Source organism: Neltuma alba, unplaced genomic scaffold (genome assembly GCF_004799145.2).
Source record: "Neltuma alba isolate B1F8T4 unplaced genomic scaffold, ASM479914v2 tig00012799_pilon, whole genome shotgun sequence".
In the NCBI taxonomy this organism is placed as follows: domain Eukaryota; kingdom Viridiplantae; phylum Streptophyta; class Magnoliopsida; order Fabales; family Fabaceae; genus Neltuma; species Neltuma alba.
The window spans coordinates 91,553-110,919 of NW_021637196.1; the positions used below are offsets into that span (position 1 = coordinate 91,553).

Here is a 19,367-nt window from a genome sequence, read left to right on the forward strand (position 1 = left end):
TTTTATCTTTAAAGTTATTTTTTAAGAATAATTAATATGTAAACTCTTATAGTTTCAACCGTTTTTAATCAAATTCCTATAATTTTTTTTCTTTTTATAATGTCCTTATAATTTCACATGTTTTTAATTAGGTCCTTATCATTTTTTTATCAGGTCGTTATTCTTTTACTTTATTGTTAATTAAGTCCTTGTAGTTTTATTTTTTACTTTATAAATAATAATATTTTATAAATAATAAATTATTATAATAATATTATATTAATAATCTTTTAAATTTTTAGTTAAACATATATATTATTTATTTTTCAATTTCTAATTTTTATAACTATAAAAGTCAAATTATAATAATAAAATTTTTTAAAATTAGAATATTATTATAAAAAATTTATAGTTAAGTAAAATTTATTATTCTGATTAATTATTAATTAATAAATGATTATATTAATTATTTGTCCAACTATACAATTACTTATTAACAAATAAAATTAATTTTAAAGAATAAAGTTAATAAATAATTTTTTGAAACTACAAAGGACCTAATTAAAAAATAAGTGAAATTATAAGGATCTGATAAAAAATAAAAAAATGGAGGGGCCTAATTAAAAATATGTAAAAGTAAAAATATATATAAAAAGAAAAATTTTATAAAGACCTGATTAAAAATCAAATAAAACTATAAAGACTAGGAGATTAATTATTCTTATTTTTTATTTACTTCTTTCTTTAATGGTGACGATCAAACAAAATGTTATATTCAAAAAACAAAAAATTATATAACTTAAGATGCCATTATCATTTAAATAAGTGGTTAAAATTACGATTTCTCAGGCATTATATTGGTAACAATCATAACTAAGAAGAGCAAAATAAACTTTTTGTGTCTCACAAAAACATTGTAAACAATAACAATAAATCATTTAATGAGTTCCTGTATAATTTATTTCTTATTTTATATCATATTTTCTTGAATATCAAATTATACACAAATATTTTTTGAAGGGAAATAAAAAAATTCTATACTTTAAAACACTTGTCGTAGGATAACTTTTTAGAAAAATTAATTGATGCCTGCGTAATTTATGTCAACTTTTAAAACGCGTTACATAAAATTTTTAAAATAAGGAAAGATTCATATAAATTAAACAGAATATAACTTCCAAGCAGGCATGAGAACATAGATAATTAATATCAATATATATTATACACACAAAAATTCATATACTTAATGAGTTATAAATAAGAATAAATAATAATCATAATGCTAGTAATATACTATCTCTGGTCCTTAATATAATATAAAATCTCAATCCACTTTATCTCTTATATTTATTTTTTTTCAAAATAATCCTTATAATAATAGTAGTGCTAACTAATATGTTTAATTAGTAAGAATATTTTAGGAACGATGACACATATTTATTATAAATAACTAATTTAATTAGTTTTTATTAATCTAGTCAAATTATTCAACTAGTTTTTATATTAAAGATAGGAGGTAGTACTCTATACTACCTCTGGTCCTTAATACTTGTTAACTAATTTGAGTAGATTAAAAACTAATTAAATTAGTTATTTGTAATAAATAGATATTGCCTTTTCTAAAATATTCTTACTAATTAAGTGTATTGGTTATAACTATCATTATTATAAAAACTATCCTAAAAAAAAAAGAGATATAAAGTGAATTAAAATCTTATATTTTTAACATAAATGAAAGTCAAAGTGAATTTACTGATTCTGATTCCGACATAACAAATAAAACTATAGATGCCGCTGAATTTCCTGAAATTGCAATCATATGTTGGCACGACCGTGTTAAAGAACCACCTCCTCCAATTACAAGTCAACACCTTGCCACCAGCCTTTGCTTTCAGCTCCAAATTTTTTTCTTCTATAGGTGAATTTATTTTCATCCTGAATATAAAATTTAAATTTATTTTACTTCTCTGCTTTATTATGTTCTCTAAATTCTTCTGATTAATTAAACATATTAAAGAGATTTTTCACTAAGACAATATTACCTTTGGTCCTTAATATAAAAACATGTTTAAATTTTATTTTAGTGCTAAATATCAGACCCCGATTCATTTTGTTTCTCATACTTATCTTTTTTTTTTTAAGATAGTCCTTGTAATAATAATAATTCTAACCAATACATTTGATTAGTAAAGATATTTTAGAAAAGACAGCACTTATTCATTATAAATAACTAACTTAATTAGTTTTTTTAATCTATTCAAATTAGCCAACTAACTCTTATATTAAGAATTAACGACCAGATATAGTATTTTTTCAATACAAATTTAAAAACAGTATTTAAAAAATAATATATAATTTTTAAAAATTAATTATCTAGTTTATTGGATTGGAGAGAATATTTCTTTTTTTTTTTGTTTACTTAGATTTAAAAACAGTATTTAAAAAAATGACATATAATTTTTTACAAATTAATTATGTAGTTTATTGGATTGGAGAGCATGTTTTTTTTTTTTGGTTTACTTTTACTAAAATAAGGGTGAAGACAATTCAAGAAATTCTCCAATATTATGAATATAATAATATTTTTGTGGAAAAAAAATTTATAGATTTTATCAAAAATGTAATGTTGTAACTATAAATAGAAGTTATGTATAATGTATTGAGCACTCTTAAATAAATAAAAATACTCTTTCTTATTGTTTCTCTCTTTTTTTTTTATAACATCCACAAATATTTTTCTTTTTTTGAGTGATCAAGAAATATTTTCAGGGGAAAGGAAACAAAGGAAAAAAAAAAAAACCCTTTTACTCGCATTTGTGGGTAATGAAGAAATTGTTACACCCTCAGTTATACTTGCATCCAACGGTTCATGAGGGATTGTTACTGATCCTTCTATGAATTTCCACCGTCCGATGAATTGTTCATTGTGGACCGTACGATGCACGAGAAAGGGCGATCTGGCCGTTCAATATTTACAAAATTGAATTTCAAAAAGCTCGGGGGAGAGAGGGAGGAAGGAGGGCGAACAACGAAAGTCCCTCTCTTCTTCTCTTGTTGCTCAGACTGTGTCTCAGCTCCTATCGTCCTTCCTTTTCCCGGCACGTTCCTCTGCAATCACCTTTCTTTTGTTTTCTCGCTCTACAATTTCTACAATCTCTTTCTCTGTCATCGCCTGTTCAGAAGTGTTTTTTTTTGGATCCAAGTCCCTAAAATTCTGGGCACTATACTCCGAACTTGGGTTTGCATCCAGGGTGTTGTGTGTAGCTGTGTTTTCTTTTGACTGGTGATTCGGAAATAGGTTTGGGATCTGAAAGTTAGTTAATTTTGAACTGATTTTTAAATTTGTGGGATTATGAAGGAATAATTGGTGGATTAAGTTGTTATCTTGGAAGGAGGAAGAATTTGAAATTCCTGGTTGATTGTTGATTGCTTATCTCATGGGAGAAGGTGAGGGGGCAGATTGCCCTCCCAAGAATGTGTCATCGGATGCTTCAGGAGCAGCGTTGCTGTCTGATGTTCCGGCAAAGAAGCTGGCGAGGCAGCTCGATTTCACGGGTTATAGTGGCGCGGCCTTGCCTGAACACCCGCAGCCTCAGTTGCAGGTGCTGGCGCAGAGTCAGCCGCAGCCACGCCCAGTTACAACGCAACCGGTTGTTGTGATGCCTATGCCACCGCAGGCTCCTCATTCTTCAGCCAGGGTTGGGTGAGTAAATGGAATTACGGCTGGCACTCGATTGTGAATTTTTCTTACGTACGTGTGTGTTGATATCTGGAGAACATCATTTCTAGTTGGTGTGATTCTGATTTGGAAAAAAAAAAAAAAGAACAGTTTTACCCTTTGGAATTTCTGGACTTGGAAGTTCACGTATCGAGTTACTGTTTTATTTTGGTTGATTTTTAATTACTAATTTCATTTCTGATTTGTTCAAGAAAATCACGGATTGTTTGGCTGCATTTTTTGTTTCTGCATGGGCCTCGAATGCATGTATAATGTTTTGGGTTACCGTTGGCAAAGTTTGCATGCACATTACCATTCTCTCTCTTTTCTTTTATCCCCAATCCCATTATTATTTTCTTCTATTGTTCAGTTGTATTATCTCTTTGATTTGAGAATTGAGAAACGATGGTGGGAGTTTAATTTCTGAAGCACGGGATAGCATTTTGTGGGAATTCTAAGACCTTTGGTTTTCTTGTTAGAAAAAAAATATTAGTTCTATAGGGCAATTTTCAATCCGTCCCCTATTTTCTATGATTGGGAAGTTGATGTGAGTTTAAATTAGTCTAGCATTTTGGTTGATTGAATTTTATTCTCTTTTAGCAAAATACTTAGTATAAACTGATTTATATCACTTTGGGTTTGGGGGCTGGTGTTGTGTTTGCCGCACAGTAAGTGTAGCTGATGGCACGAAGCTGGAGCTATGGCACCTGGTGGCATTGAAGTGCGATGTCATGTAACTTAACAAACAAAAAAGACAAGTTGTAAGCATGTGTGTATGAAAGGTTCAAATTAAAGCCCAGCTTGTAATAACTCCAACAATTATCTAATACCCAATGTATCAAGCATAAATAATTAATGCATTCTATTTCAAAATTGGTCAAATTGTAATATATCAATTTTCTTGTAAGTTCCTAACCATTACTATTCATAACTGAAAATTTATGATTTCTTCATAAGTTCATAAAACTGTCATAACCAAAACATTTCCTTTCACCTGCAACTTACTGGATAACTGTGCTCTAGGGGAAATGAACATTGGGGAAAATTGCAATGAAAAAAAGAGAGACTTGACAACCAACAAGCTGTTGTTGGAGATGGTAAGTGGTCTCATTTTCATAAGGAGGAGAATACAAGTTCAAATCCCGGGAAGTGCACTTGTTGAGAGGGCTATAATCTTAACGTTCCCAACTCAATAGAGATTAGTCTTAAGCCCAAAGTGATTTGAGGATACTTTGACTTATATAAAAAAAAAACAGAGAGAGAGACTTGACAGGAACAAAGAAGGGCTGGGGAGGGGGGGATGAAAACAAATATTGAGTCTGCAGAGAGATGTTGGGGCATGTGGATTTGTGACAGAAATGAGCTCCCTCCTAATGGGCATGCTTGCCTAGTGTACTGTGGTGCTGTGCCCTGGCATGCCGTTAATTACTATGATTAGAGTTTGTAAATATACCAAAACGATCCATCAGTCTTCTTCCATTAATAACATGGTTCGAGTTGATCTTTACTGCTTCTGTTTTCCTAGTTAAAATCAGAAAGGGATGATGTGAACCCAAAGTGGTCACTGGATGGGGGTGTGTGAGAAATATAATACAATGCCATTCATGGATCTTCTCCCAGCCACTTAATCTTTTAGGAGAATGAAAAATGTCACATTGCATGGTGAAGTGAAAATTTGCCATATCCTACAGTTTCAAAATTTGCAATGCTGGCTCTAAACTTTCCTGATATTTATTTTTATGCCATCAAACTTCGTCTAACTTTTCTATGCGAAATTTACTGTTATACAACTGATCTTCATTTTATTCTTTTGAACTTCATTTTAATTATAGTGAGGCTTATGTTGTTTTGAAAACAGCTGCATGAACTGAGGCATGCACTATAGTTCCTAAGAAAGAAATGCAGTGTAATAAATTATGAGAGTTCTGAAGTGAGCAATATCTTAGCATACCTAGAACTTATGGATATTCATAGAGTATCTACATTTCTTCTTTGGTTTGACAAGCTCAAACTTGTGGATCTGTTTGCTCATAAATGGATAGAAGTTTATGTTACTGCTGCGTCTAAATTTTTTTTTTTTTCCTAAAATTTTTTTCCAGGAAACCAGAATCTCCAAAATCAAGATCACGACCCAACTTTGATATGAAGGATGTTACTCCAAAGAAGCAAAAACAGTGTAATTGCAAACACTCAAAATGTCTAAAGTTGTAAGTTAATTCAATTTTCCTCTCTATCTCTGTCTGTATTTACATGCCACTGATGATTCATAAGGGCATGGTGTTCATGGCCCGCACATTCACAATACTGAAATGCAAAATTCATCATAACTAACCTCCCAGGATTCTGAGCATGTGGTCCTTTTTGTAACTGCATCTTAATTTTGAAATTTTCTTGATTGATGGATTCATAAATTAATTGTCTCAAGGGTCAGTGACCTGTGCCAAGCATGATAGCATATTTTACTTTCTAGTGGCTTTAGTTTAGGATCAAACACTTCTAACACTGTAAAGAAAACAAATATTCTACGAGTTCAATCAGCAATATTGTTATTCTAGTCATGAGCAAATGGAAAAAATCTGTATTGAGCCAATGTACAAAGACTGTTGTTGCTACAACTACGGGATTGGATTGAATAATGTAATTTTTTTCTCCTCATTTCTTTCAACCACCGTTTTCATCTGAAAATTACTCAATGGATCTTCAGGGAGAGATATTTTCATTATATTGATAAGATGTTCTGCTAGCATCATCAAATGTAGTGTTAAAGATGTGCAATGGTGGTGTCAAAGTGGATGTCCATGCTTTAAGCTTAATTTCATCTAAGTAATAGCAGCTCAATTCGTCAGCCATATATTCTTTCACTGGAAGAGGAGCATAAAGAATGCTCCTTATAACAATTTGATTTTGCCACTCTTGATATTACTTCTTCAGTACAGGTCATAGCATGCTCGCAGCTCCAAGTTGGCATAAGATCTTGCTCATATGAAGCTAATTTCTCTGTGTATTGAGCAGATATTGTGAATGCTTTGCATCCGGAATATATTGTGATGGGTGCAACTGTGCAAACTGCTATAACAATGTTGAAAATGAAGCTGCTAGACGAGAAGCTGTTGAAGCCACTTTGGAGCGCAATCCAAATGCATTCAGGCCAAAAATTGCAAGCAGCCCTCATGGAGCACGTGATAGCAGGGTATATTACTCTAACTCACTACACTTAATTTCTGTCATCTGTTTGTTTCATTTAGTGGATGTTGAGGACAACTTGAAATAAAGTGTTGATACCAATTGGAAAATAGTTTCGATTATTTTTTTTAATTGAGAGCATATCAAGTTTCTTTCTATAATTTATTTAGGGAGTGTTTGGACAACTCCACAATCACATAAAAAAAGTACTTTCATGTAAGCCAAGACAAAACTTCTCTCATATGCTTATCTTGTACACCGTAAAATCACTTTTTTTAAAGTGATTCTGAGGGTTGCCAAACTCCTCCTTAATAGTGCATAGCATCAGTTTATATGACATTTATACAAAGTGAGTTTCAAAATTCTGGTCCTGTCGTTTATGAAGTTCCATTTTATTTTTATTTTTTGACAACAAGTTCCATTTTATTTTAGTTGGGAAATATTGCCCATTCTGTCAATTGCACCCTTAGTAATAATGGCTTTTGATCTTTTGATTACGACTGAAAGATGAACTTCTTGGTGCTACAAATTTTAGAAATTACAAGTTCTTTTGACAATAAATAACTAGAAACTTTTTCTCTGCACAGAAGGGATAACAACTTCAAGGCTTCTTGAAGCCCCCCCCCCCCACAACATTTAGACCCCACTAAAATATGTGGAGAAATATTGAAGGAATGAAAAGCATAATTGCTCAGAGTCCAATTAAATGTGGAGAAAACTTGGAAAGAATAAAAACTTTTGGGGAGTTGCATTGTTGATGGCATAAATAGTACAGATCCTTACCGGATTGATTTACATTGATATTGATGATGTTGCTGATTTTCTACTTGCCTCCAGCCGCTTTTGTATCAGTATGTTGATTTTATTTTCAAGTAGTGATACTGTTTAATGAATGCTTTTTTTGACATTCCAAATTTTCTTATCGATGTCACTTGTGCATTTAATTATTTATCGATTTTAGTTTTGCCTTTAACTTTTGAGGAATGAAGATTAGAACGTGAGTATATGCTAAACTTTAATCAGAAGTAATTTTGATGATATTTTCTGAACCAAGTGTCTGGACAACTAATTGAGCTTGGACAGGAAGTTGCTGAGATCTGGCAAATCATTTCACATATACTTCAGATTGAGAAATATATGTTTCTGAACTCGCTAGCTTTATTCTATGAAAAGAAATTTTAAGGTGCTCAACCTTTTTTATGGTATATCTAATCTCTAAACGTCACAAATCCTTCTGTGAAATAAATATAGGAGGATGCTGGTGAAATTTTAATACTTGGAAAGCACAACAAGGGGTGCCATTGCAAAAAATCTGGATGCCTCAAGAAGTACTGTGAGTGCTTCCAAGCCAACATTCTTTGCTCTGAAAATTGTAAATGCATGGACTGCAAAAATTTTGAGGGAAGTGAAGAGAGACAAGCTTTGTTCCATGGAGATCAGAATAATAACATGGCATATATCCAGCAGGCAGCAAATGCTGCCATAACCGGAGCAATTGGATCTTCTGGTTATTCATCCCCTCCAGTGTCCAAGAAAAGAAAAGGCCAGGAACTCTTCTTTGGGCCAACAAGCAAGGACACATCTGTTGGCAGGCTTGGCCAATTTCAACAGGTAAACCTCTCTCTTAGGATTAATTGATCTGGAGTAGATTTTGACTAAGGTTGTTGGTTGATTTATGGGGCATTACCACATGTAGTGCTTGTTTGGCATACCTTTTGCAAGCCTAGAACCTAGGTTATGACCCCGAAAAGCTTGTTGGGTGTAAGATATTATGTTTGCAATTACCATTGGGCCAAATGACTTTTTCAGCCAAAACTTAAGTTAGGGCAAAAGCTACTTCTTGTGGCCTTTGGCTTTTCATTTACCAATAGTTGGGTGTAACGCATTCTAGAATTTTATTGTTTCTAATTTATATATATTTTTATTTATTAAATACATGTAATTGTATATCATATATAATAACTAAATCCTATATATGATTTTTTTTTTTAGGATTTACAAATATTTTTGTCAATAATATATTAACTCCTTTTTATTTTTATAATTATAATTCTAATATTTTTTTCTTCATGTTATCAAATTATATACAAGTTGCAGTTTGTCAAATTGGCTTTTTTAATAAAAGAGTATCCAAACATAAATCATATTACACTAACTTTACTCCATCTTCAGTTTGCAAACTGTAGTTTTTACAAATTTCAGTTATATTTATGTTAATCCAAACAAACTCAGTCAATAGTCACATAACTTTTTCTCCTCACGCATTTTTTTTAACGCTTCTGTTATTTTGTTTAGAATATGCAGTTAATAAAGTTGACTAGGTCTCACTAATCTAAGCTTGGTCGCTCTCTAAGATTTATAAGAATCATATTTGTGGACTCATCTCGGGAGAAGTTACAAACTTTCAAAAAGCTTAATTTTATGATAATGCAGATTTCTTGTTTTATGTTAAAACTTGAAAGGCTTATCTCCTTTTGGGGCCTGTTTGATATGTTGTATAGGACAAAACTGAATAAAATTTCAAGACTGTACTGTACGACGCTATTAGATAATACATTGTATGATATAATATGATCTTACATTTGTTGTTCATGCCTGACCTTGTTCGGTTCAGAATTTAGCTAGGCTGTCCCATTTTCTTTACCAAAGTTTTTGATAAAAATTATGACTGGACTCTCAAAAAAGAATCACATGTGAGTCCTTGTAAATTATTTTGTCTGGTCTTTTTTATAGGATCCATTTTATTGAATTAGTTCAATCCTTTTTATAAGATACAATTTGGAGTTGTGTAAGCATTAAATGCAATTTTTACCAATTTTATTCCTAATTAATTGCATTATCTTTTTCCCATACTTCCTCTTTCATCTTCTCTCTCACCCTCTTATAAATAAAGGTTTATTTGGAAAATAATTGTACACTTATTACATATTTATTACTTTTAATTAATTTTAAACCACACAATTTGGTTATTTGGATAAGACTCGAGGGAGTATATTTGCCTTGAAAAATAATTTCTCAAAAAATTGTAATACTAGACCAAGATGTATAGAACTAGCCAACATGGCTGACGCAACGCTTGACTCAATCTGCTTAATTTTTTTGGTTGGGTCCTGACCCAGCTTGTTTCGATGCAACTGAGAAGATCAAGCTGCTGGTTAGTGCGCAGCCTTATGGGTGAGGTTAAGAATGTAAAAGTGTTGAGAAGGCCTTATCCATCAAAACCTCATCATACTTAACTCCTCCTCCTTAGGCTTGATTAGATACCATTTCTTTGATGAGTAAGTTTAAATAATTTATTACTTTCACCGAATAAGATAAGCTCGTAATGTATTGTACTCAATCTGTTCTTTATTATAAGACAAATTTACATACTTTACACAAACCAAGAAAATTAGTTGATGTCTTTATCTTATCTTTTCACAGATGCCCTTCATTAAATGCCCTTCTCTCTCTCACACACACACACCCTCACTCTTAATTAATTGAAAGCATTCTTTTTAGGGGCATTTTAAGAAAAGACATATCAATCAATGCCTAAATTTTGCAAAATGATTTGTATAAATAAGAAAGCTAAAATCTTCTAAAAGATGTCTTATAGAAAGGACTGGAGGGATTATCAATTTATACTATGTGGTCTGATTCATTGTATTAAACGGGCCCTTAGACTCAATAATTACTTTCTTGTTTGGCCACATGTTTAACTTTCAAATTTGAAATAGGCTGGAGCAGAGGGAAGCTTTATCTGGAGTTAAGACTTTGTTTATGATGTCTTTAACTTCTCAAAAAGTTTATCAACTATATTGTTGTATCATAATGACCTTGTGCAGTTTATAGTGCATGTTCACATAAAATATATTTCATGTCTTATTCAGCAGTGTAATTAATTGTATAATTTTAAATTAATCAGGCAAACCATATCAAAAGTCCTACACCGTCCTCATCCTTGTCTCCTGTCCCTGGTGCCCGTGTTGGAGCTGCAACATTAGGGCCTTCTAAATTTACATACAGGTAAAATTATCTTCATGTGATTGAGATAAGCATGCTTAATGTGGTTACTGACTTGAATTTTTGTTGAAGATCCCTTTTAGCAGACATCATACAACCACACCACTTGAAGGAGCTTTGCTCCGTCCTGGTGCTAGTATCAGGACAAGCTGCAAAGACTCTTACAGGTATCTTAATCACTAGTCATGCTAGTTATGTTTAAATGACCAGTATGTTTTCATGCATTTTTTTGTGTGCGAATGTGTTGGCACAGATGCAATAGTATATGTGCCTGAGTATAATCTGTTGGAGACCAATAATTCTATTTATTGTTATTTGAACTTGAGGTTTCGTTTGAGCTATTACAGCAAATATTTTAGAGGATTTAAAACATAAGATTGTAACGGTGCTCTTGTGCGTGTGTTCAGAAAATTTTTAACAATTTCTAGTTTTACATCTGTTGGACAATAGCCATCTGCACCAATAAGTATTTTGTAGTATTATCTTTGCAGAGGGTATTTAATTTTGGGGGACTTGCTAGAAGCATAAAGAGAACATGCGTGTATTTCTTTTTTCTTTTTGTCAGTGCCTTGAAATAATTTATCGGGATTTACATGGAATACATATAATGTTCATTGTGCATGTACGTTAAATTTACTTAACTTTGATTGTTGATTAAATGACTCTTGTGTTGAATGTTGATACGCGAGCAAGTATGTTAACTTGAATATGTCTAGCTATCTTGTTGAGCTGGCTGCTGAACGACTGACTTCCTTCTGTTCTGGATGGGCTGTACATTAGTTGTAAAATATTAAATGTACATACTAGTTCTGTTCCTATTTATAGGAACTTCTTTAAGTGTAGTCAGCTTCCTTAACTCTTATGAATTAGTTAACTGAGACTTATAAATAGGAATGGAGGGGGTAATTTCTATTTTGCTCTAGTTCATACATTAAACCGCTGTTGTTTGTTGATTGATGGATGGATGGATAGATAGATAGATAGATGTTGTTGCCTTCTTTATCTCACAATACTATATGCCTGGGATTATTGCCGTCCTTGAGTTGAGTTCAATTCCTTGTTGAAGTTGCATTCCCACAAGATATATAAATAACAAGATATCAAGATTACTGAATGGAGATGAATGATAGCATAATGTCACAGACTCAAAATGCTAGAGCAAGGCCTATTAAGGTTTTGTTTTCTATTTTATTTTAATTAGATTGAATTTGATTCTTCTGAAGTTGTATGTTAGTATATAAAGTTTTAAAAGCTGTTATTCCTGAGGGGAAAAGTATATTTCTCTTTCAACAGCCAAGAAGGCATTTATGGACATGGTATGTATACTTCTTGAGGATTTAGGTTATAAATGAGTGATTACTGATTTCAAACACATTCAATGGACAAGTATGCTGAAATCACTAGTTTCCTCTATGATAAGAGCAGAAACGGGAATCAATTGCTTTAGACAACTGGTTTCTGAACCAAAATATGTGGTAACCTTTACCTGCTTCTGAATTTCTCAGGAGTAGATATTAATATATGTTAGGCAAATAAGTTTCTTTGGCCTGAACCTTGTACTTTTAAATTCAATGCATGCCTTTTGTTGTTACCTAGAGTTTGGTGTGACTGGCCTTTAGTTCTCTGTCTAATTCATAGTTATTGATGTCTAAAATGAGCAGACCAGAAAATGTTAATGGAAAAGAATGCAGAAGATCAGGTGGAAACTTCCGTGGCTTCTTCAACTCAAGAGCAATTGCCAAGTCGAAAGGAAGGCGATGTTGAGAAAGCTATGGCTGATGACTGTTCAAGTGCAAACCAAACAGATAAAATCAGCCCAGATAATTCTAGTTCAGATGGGGCTGATGCCCCAAAAAGCAGGCCAATGTCTCCTGGAACCTTAGCCTTGATGTGTGATGAGCAAGATACAATGTTCATGACAGCTCCATCCCCTAATGGTTCAATGGGTCATGCTTGCAATACATCTTTGCGTTCTCCTTACGGACAAGGCATGACAGAGGTTTATGCAGAGCAAGAAAGGATTGTTTTGACAAAGTTCAGAGATTTTCTTAATCGGGTCATCACAATGGGAGAATTAAATGGCAAGTAAACATTCTCTCATTCTGAAACTTTGGGCTTTGACAAATAGATCATTGACTTTCACTTGCCATTACTTTCCCTCAACTTTGAGACAACACTCGATAGCCTCTTTTTATGCAGTTTCTATCAAACAGTTCATCCTCGTTACCATCCCCTACTTGAATGTTTGGTCATGAATCTATTGAGCAGATCATATTCTAAATGAAGATGGTTCTTTCTACAGTTGGAAAAATGGGAATTCCGGATTAATAACTAATAGTCAGCTGTTTATAAAATTTTCATGCTTTGAACGGTGGACTTCATCTGACATTATCGTATGGAATGGTTCTTGATTGAATGGCTTCCGATAAATTGAATTTAAATATGTAGTCAGGGGGCTCTTAGTTAATTTGGGCGGAAAAGTACTGTTGTGCTACGACAGACTTGTATTGTCTTTTATCATTCTTGCATGACTGTGTTGTGAAAAACTGACTTAATTTTCTATTTATTGTCAATTTCAGAAACAAAATGTTCTTCATTAACCAGAAGTGAATTAGAGACTCAGAAGGAGGCAATCAACAATGGCAGTGGAAATGCTGATGCTGAAACGGCGCATCAGCAGGGAGCCACCGGTAATGGAGCTGTCAACGCTGTTGTGCCACCCATGGCCTCTAGTATGAACATGATTGCTTCAGAGGCTCCTGGTAGCCTTGTCCCTGAAAATGGGGAAAGCAAGGCTAAGAGTGAAAAGGAGATGTAAAAGGGATTCTAACACAGAATAATGTGCAATGGTACCCATTGAAGTATCCATGAAGGTATGCAACAACTTTTGCCTCATTTTATAGACACTGCCATCTTCATTTTCTGGCATGTCATTGGCGAGAGGGTTTCATACAAGCCCCCAGAGCGTTCATCTAGGATCAATAATTTTTTTCCTTTTACAGTTTCTCTTGCTCTGTTTTTTATGATTCATATAGATCTAAATTAATTTTTCAGCTCCTCATCATAGCTTGATCAGAATGTAAATTACAAAGTTGTAATTTTATATAACATTAGTTAGATTCTGCAGTCTGATGACTTTTGTAGCTTAAACTTGGGTTATTTTTGAAAAATAATAAGTTAGTTTTAACACTTTCCCTCTTATAAAGGAAAATAGTTTATCGAGCACAGTACATAAAAATATTTTCTATTTTTAATTTTTGTTTCTCCAAAGGGGTTCGGATTGGATATTGCTTTGCCTGAAAGTCCCTTAGAAGCAATTTTGTACCCCAAATAATTCAAAATTGCTGTCTTCGTCGTGGGTCATGGCTGACTCTGGCTTAAATCCTGGGTTAGTGTTTATCATTGAAGATTTTATATTTTCTAGGGAGAATGATAACTTTTCTTATTCTTATTTTATTTAATATTTTTTTTATTCTAATAAGTGCAGAATGTAAGCTGTGCTTTGAGCGTATCATAATCATTGCTCTTTTAAAAAAAAAAAAAGCTAAAATGTTATAACAAAAGAAAAATGAGTATAAAGTCCAAGGAGAATAATATAATCACCAAAAAGTCTAAATGACACTTGAGCAGTGTGAATATTATTGTCATTTTACATGCTAAAATTTGTCGTTAATTTGTCATGAGATTTTTTAGTGATTATATTATTTCTTTAGGACTATGTAGTAATTTTCTCAAAAAGAAAAAGGGGAGGAAGAAGAGAGAATTATGTACCAACGAGACATTTGAGGAAACCTTAAACAGGGAAGAAAATTTCCTTGGCAATAGGGTATATTGCCACATTGGTCTTGTATTGAGGCTGATGGTTCAGTTTTTTTTTTTTTTTGCTAAAGCATAGGTATTCTCCTATGGAAGTAATTCTATTCGAGACACTATTGGGCACTAAATGTGAGTACATCTCCCAGCGGGGATTCGAACCTTAGTTCGCCACGTTATGAGGAACTAACCCATTCTACTTGACCCAATTCCCGTTGGTTGATAGTTCAATTTTGTAGACATGAGATGATAAAAGCATGGAAAGATTAATTATTTGATTTTTATAGTTCCATTGAATTTGTAACTTAATTTTTGTACTTTGACTCATTGCCACTCATTCCTTATAATTTTATTGAGGTTGTAATTTATCTTTATTAGTGCCACATCAGATGAAGATGATTTTCATGTTATCAACTGATGTGATACTATTGAGGATGAGTTATAAAATTAATGAAATTATAAAGATTCAAATTGATTTACAAACTCAGAGAAATTATAAAGATCAAATGATTAATTTTTCCTAAGAGAATTCATCTATGAGTTTGCTTTTGAATTGGGACCTGATTTTCTGAAGTCAGTGGAGCCTAACTTTGCTAACATTTGAAATATTTATCTTGTAATTATGATTTGCAGAAGTGCAAATGCTTGTTCGGTATATGCGTCCAAAAAAACATTACAAAGAAAGAAATTGCATGAGCAAGTTTTGTTTTTGGAGTAATCAGATAACAATCCGTTTCATTTTTTAGTACTTGCATGCCAAAATTGTTAGAATACATCAGATTTGTAAATGAATAATGTCAAAGTTGCATTGCATATATCTTGCCTGGAGATTTTCATGAATGCACAAAAAGATGCATTTTTTTTTATAAAAAAAAAACTGCATGTGGAATGACTATTGACTGGAATCTCAACAAGTGCTTGTTGGGAGTTGCTTGTGATTGGTGCTTATAAGTATGTTTACCTAAATCGAGATAAAATTTTCATCATATATTTATATTGTATGTTTCACTGTTATTCTAAACAAACCCTAAATTATTTTATATAGAAGTAGGAAAAAAAACAATACAAAAATTATTCAAAAAATAAAAGTCACCCCTTGGCATCACTTGCTTCTTCTTGCTTCCCTTTCCCCTTTTTTATTACTCCTTCCTGTTCAAAATATAAGTTAAATTTTATTGAAAAGATTTGATTTTTTTTTTCATAAGATAACATTCACTTTTGTCTGAATATTTAATGAGCTTTTTTTTTTAATTTTATTCCTACATATTCTATTTCCTTTTTAACTCATTTATTTTTTATTTTACTTATTTTCTTCATTATAAAAACATATTTAGGGGAAAAATATATACATTACATATTTATTGTTTTAAATTGATTTTAACTAATTTTTTAATAAATGTAAATAAATAAAATTTGTCCTATATTTTAAACCGACAAGAGTATATGAATTGCTCATTTGGTATCGAAAGTAATGCTTAACGGAACATTAATCCCGTTTTTCTTTTGGCCATCAAATTTTGGGAAAATTAATTCTTGGTCCTTATAATTTAACCTGCTTTTTAATTAGATCCTTAGAATTTTTTTTCCTTTTAATCTACTCCTCCTAGTTTTTCTCGATTGCCCTAACAGCTTGTGGAAGCGGACTAGCGGAGACAGCAAAACGACACCGTTGCCGCGGTCCCAGCCCATCGCGGCCTGAGGCATTTCCTTTGGGAGAAAAAAGAGGGCGAAGAGGCGGCCAAAGGTCGTAGTATTGGCAGAAGCCACTCGGCTCAACAATGGCAACTTCAAAGCTCGTGTCTAGGTTGTCGTCTCGGCTACATCCTCTTGCTCTTAGACTCGCCAAACCCACTCTTTCATCCCCCCTCAACTCAGCCTCTCTACGACGCACTTCTCGCATTTCACGGTCAGATTTTTCTCCCTCGCATTTTTCTTTCAACCTGATTATTTGTCTTGGCTCGGTTTTTGTTGGGTTCCCGAGAAATAAGATATGATTTTCCCCTCATTCTCATAACCTTCAAATTATTTCTTTTAAAAAGCTTCATACTGGTTTGATATTCATGGACTGCCCCATGAAAACTTTTGCTGGGATTTTTTTTATTTGTTTTTTCTCCCCTTTCGACCAGGTTACCGGTGGAGTTGGGTTGCTTGGGATCAATGATGCCGTTGCATAACGCAGTAGCTTCGGCTCGGTTAGTATCAAGCTTGTCCACAGAATCCGGGAGTTGGGGATTAGTTCCTCAAGGTGCGTTCATTAATTTGATGGGCAATGTTGCTTGGTAGTTGCTTCATGTGAGATGAACCTTCATGGCGAAATATCATTTAGGAGATCTCTTAGCATAGAAATTCACCTCTCCGTTGCTGCATATTATCTGTTTGTGTTTTGGACCCAGAGAAATACTATAATATTATCTGTGGATTTGATTGCTGTTTTCTCTATCACAACTGAAAATGTAATAATTTGTCCCCCGGAATTGGGTACTCCCACTCCAATTTTTTTTTTTTGGTGCCTCATCTGAGTAACTTGGCTTAATGCTATGGTCCTTTATACTCAACTCTGTGTTTGGCTTATTTAATGTTCTTCGTTCGAGGGGGGAAAAAAAAATTGGGTAGTTGAGAATGAAGGAATCAAAAATTGGGAGGACTTCGAACACCTTAGAAGTCTATATACTTTGACATTCCTACTTGGATTGGTTAAATTGAGGTCTGTTTTCCAGGCAGCTTGATTGGTAGAAAGTAAGGTGGCGGTAAAGAGACGCTTAATTGTTTAATTATTTATATAATTTTCATTTGATTGTATATAGCTTCAGTTCGAAAATTAGAAGGATGGAACGTGTTATCCAAGGTTGTTACTGAATTTAATTGATAGTAGTCGCACTATGATTTTCTGGCTTTTAATAGTGTAGGAAAACTCTGTTCATTGTCTATTGATAACTTCAACTGTTCTCGGAAGTCAACTCCAAAAATATGATTATTGTGAAGAAATATTATGCACTAAGGAACTACAATAACTAATTTTTGGTGATTGCATTTGTTTCTGAAAAATTCCGCATTGCAATAAACGCTATTTTGATGTACCTTTATACACTGTGAGAATTTCAAAATCAGGCTGGCCTGCATAGTTAAATAGCTGTTGTGGTATTGGCATAATTAAATTGCGAATTGATTAATAATTGTTGCTCTATAACTAATACTTGATAAGATAATTGTGTTTAGATGCATATTTTCCTTGCGGTTCAAGAGCTTCACGGATCCTTTTCTTTCTTTCTCCAATTTACAGGTATTTCCATGCCTTTATGACAGTACCTATCTGCTGCTAATTGGTGCACCGTGGCTTTTTCCCGTTGGTGGTATGCTAGGGCTCACGTTGGCATGTTTGCCTTTTATTGTTCTCTTAAGGTCTTTGACATTGTATGCTTCATCTGACATTGTCGAGGAAAACGTGGTGCAACCGATGTTGCTTACTTGCTAGATAGGTTCATTTTATGATAATCTATTTATGGAAAGGGATTTTCCTAGCACTGGCTAACCTTTTTGTCAAAGTAATAATGTTATGCATTGCATATAAGGTTTTAATTTATTGGTACAAACTATGACATTTCTAAATCATTATCAAACTAGAGATGACATCTTCAACCACATTGTCCATTGAGGAAGACGTCACAGTGTACTGTAAAGGCTCTGTTCCCATGGCTGGAAGTTAGAATTAGCGTTTTTTTCTTTTTGAGTACAAATGGCTATGGAAAAACAGAAACCATAGAAGTGTTGGTATAGGGGTCCATAAGCATGCTGTTGATCTCCTATATCAGATAGAAAAGCTCTCTGCAAAGCAGAGAAAGTTAATTAAGTACAACAAATCACTCTCATTTGAATGAGCGTTGCACGTCAATCAATTTTTCTCATTCATTAGCTTCTCCAATTTTGTGTTGGATTGTGTGGCTTAGGATACGCTAAACTTGGCAACTCTTTCTGCATACATCTCATAGAGTTGTAATTATTCCTATCCACTTAAGGCTTGTTATATGATGAAAAGGCCCTCTCTTATCTTTGATAACTTGTACTCATCACTACTGTTCTCCCCTTTTAAATATAAATATAGGAGTTTGATAACTAATTTATGAAAATTTAAAAAATTAGTTAAGTTATTTATGTAAAAAAAAATTTATATTGGTTTTCTTAAAATACTCTCCTTCAAAAATTATCCTTATTGATTGTATACCTACAGTAATTAATAGAGGTAGTTTTGGGAAAAAATGACAAATATAAGAGATAAGATAAGTTGATGTCTTATATTTAAAATTAAAGTTTGTCCCTAATTAAATTTTTTTACATTTATGACGGGCGAATATGCTCTTTCGTGCCTATTTACATTTTCAAATTAAAACATGCGAGTATATAGTTCTCCAATAATATCATTACAAGTGTAAAATTTAATTATAAAATTATATAATTGTTTGTGAAAATTATACACTTGTTCTGATATTATTAATTTTTTTTATAATTAAAGAATTTGGTAATAATATTATACCCAACAGGAAAAAAACAAAATGGTAATAAGAACATAAACAGGAGAAGATACATTTTGTGTACTAACTACTTTTGCGTGTATGAGTGATATATGTCATTAGTGGAATGCTCCTCTTAAAAAAAAAATTTAAATTGTTAACTC

The 19,367-nt window shown here is 32.7% G+C and overlaps 2 protein-coding genes across 4 annotated transcripts in view; both read left to right on the plus strand.

The window, feature by feature from the left end:
• The window catches only part of LOC114731059 (protein tesmin/TSO1-like CXC 5), a 29,466-nt gene extending 15,376 nt beyond the window's left edge, over nt 1–14,090 (plus strand). Inside the window, exons 2-9 of one of the 3 annotated variants that reach the window (XM_028918188.1) lie at nt 3,015–3,682; nt 5,797–5,904; nt 6,710–6,887; nt 8,132–8,491; nt 10,788–10,888; nt 10,958–11,052; nt 12,547–12,966; nt 13,465–14,090. In XM_028918188.1, the coding sequence (XP_028774021.1) occupies nt 3,417–3,682; nt 5,797–5,904; nt 6,710–6,887; nt 8,132–8,491; nt 10,788–10,888; nt 10,958–11,052; nt 12,547–12,966; nt 13,465–13,703 (1,767 nt within the window). In that variant the 5' untranslated portion in view covers nt 3,015–3,416 and the 3' untranslated portion in view covers nt 13,704–14,090. Of the gene's footprint in view, nt 1–3,008; nt 3,683–5,796; nt 5,905–6,709; nt 6,888–8,131; nt 8,492–10,787; nt 10,889–10,957; nt 11,053–12,546; nt 12,971–13,464 lie in introns of those variants that run through there. The other 2 variants (XM_028918187.1, XM_028918190.1) reach the window with 2 other exon arrangements.
• Nucleotides 14,091–16,429: 2,339 nt separating this feature from the next.
• Nucleotides 16,430–18,274, plus strand: LOC114731062 (uncharacterized). The gene is made up of 3 exons (XM_028918193.1): nt 16,430–16,604; nt 16,825–16,943; nt 17,979–18,274. The coding sequence occupies exons 1-3, from the start codon at nt 16,477–16,479 to the stop codon at nt 17,996–17,998; spliced, it is 267 nt and encodes an 88-aa protein (XP_028774026.1). The 5' UTR covers nt 16,430–16,476; the 3' UTR covers nt 17,999–18,274.
• The last annotated feature ends 1,093 nt before the right edge of the window (nt 18,275–19,367 follow it).

Bases quoted from the DNA above. Each gene is read 5' to 3' on its own strand.
- LOC114731062 (XM_028918193.1), top strand. From the start codon at position 16,477: ATGGCAACTTCAAAGCTCGTGTCTAGGTTGTCGTCTCGGCTACATCCT. The intron at 16,605-16,824 runs GTCAGATTTTTC...CCTTTCGACCAG, and splicing joins CGCACTTCTCGCATTTCACG to GTTACCGGTGGAGTTGGGTT. The intron at 16,944-17,978 runs GTGCGTTCATTA...TCCAATTTACAG, and splicing joins TTGGGGATTAGTTCCTCAAG to GTATTTCCATGCCTTTATGA.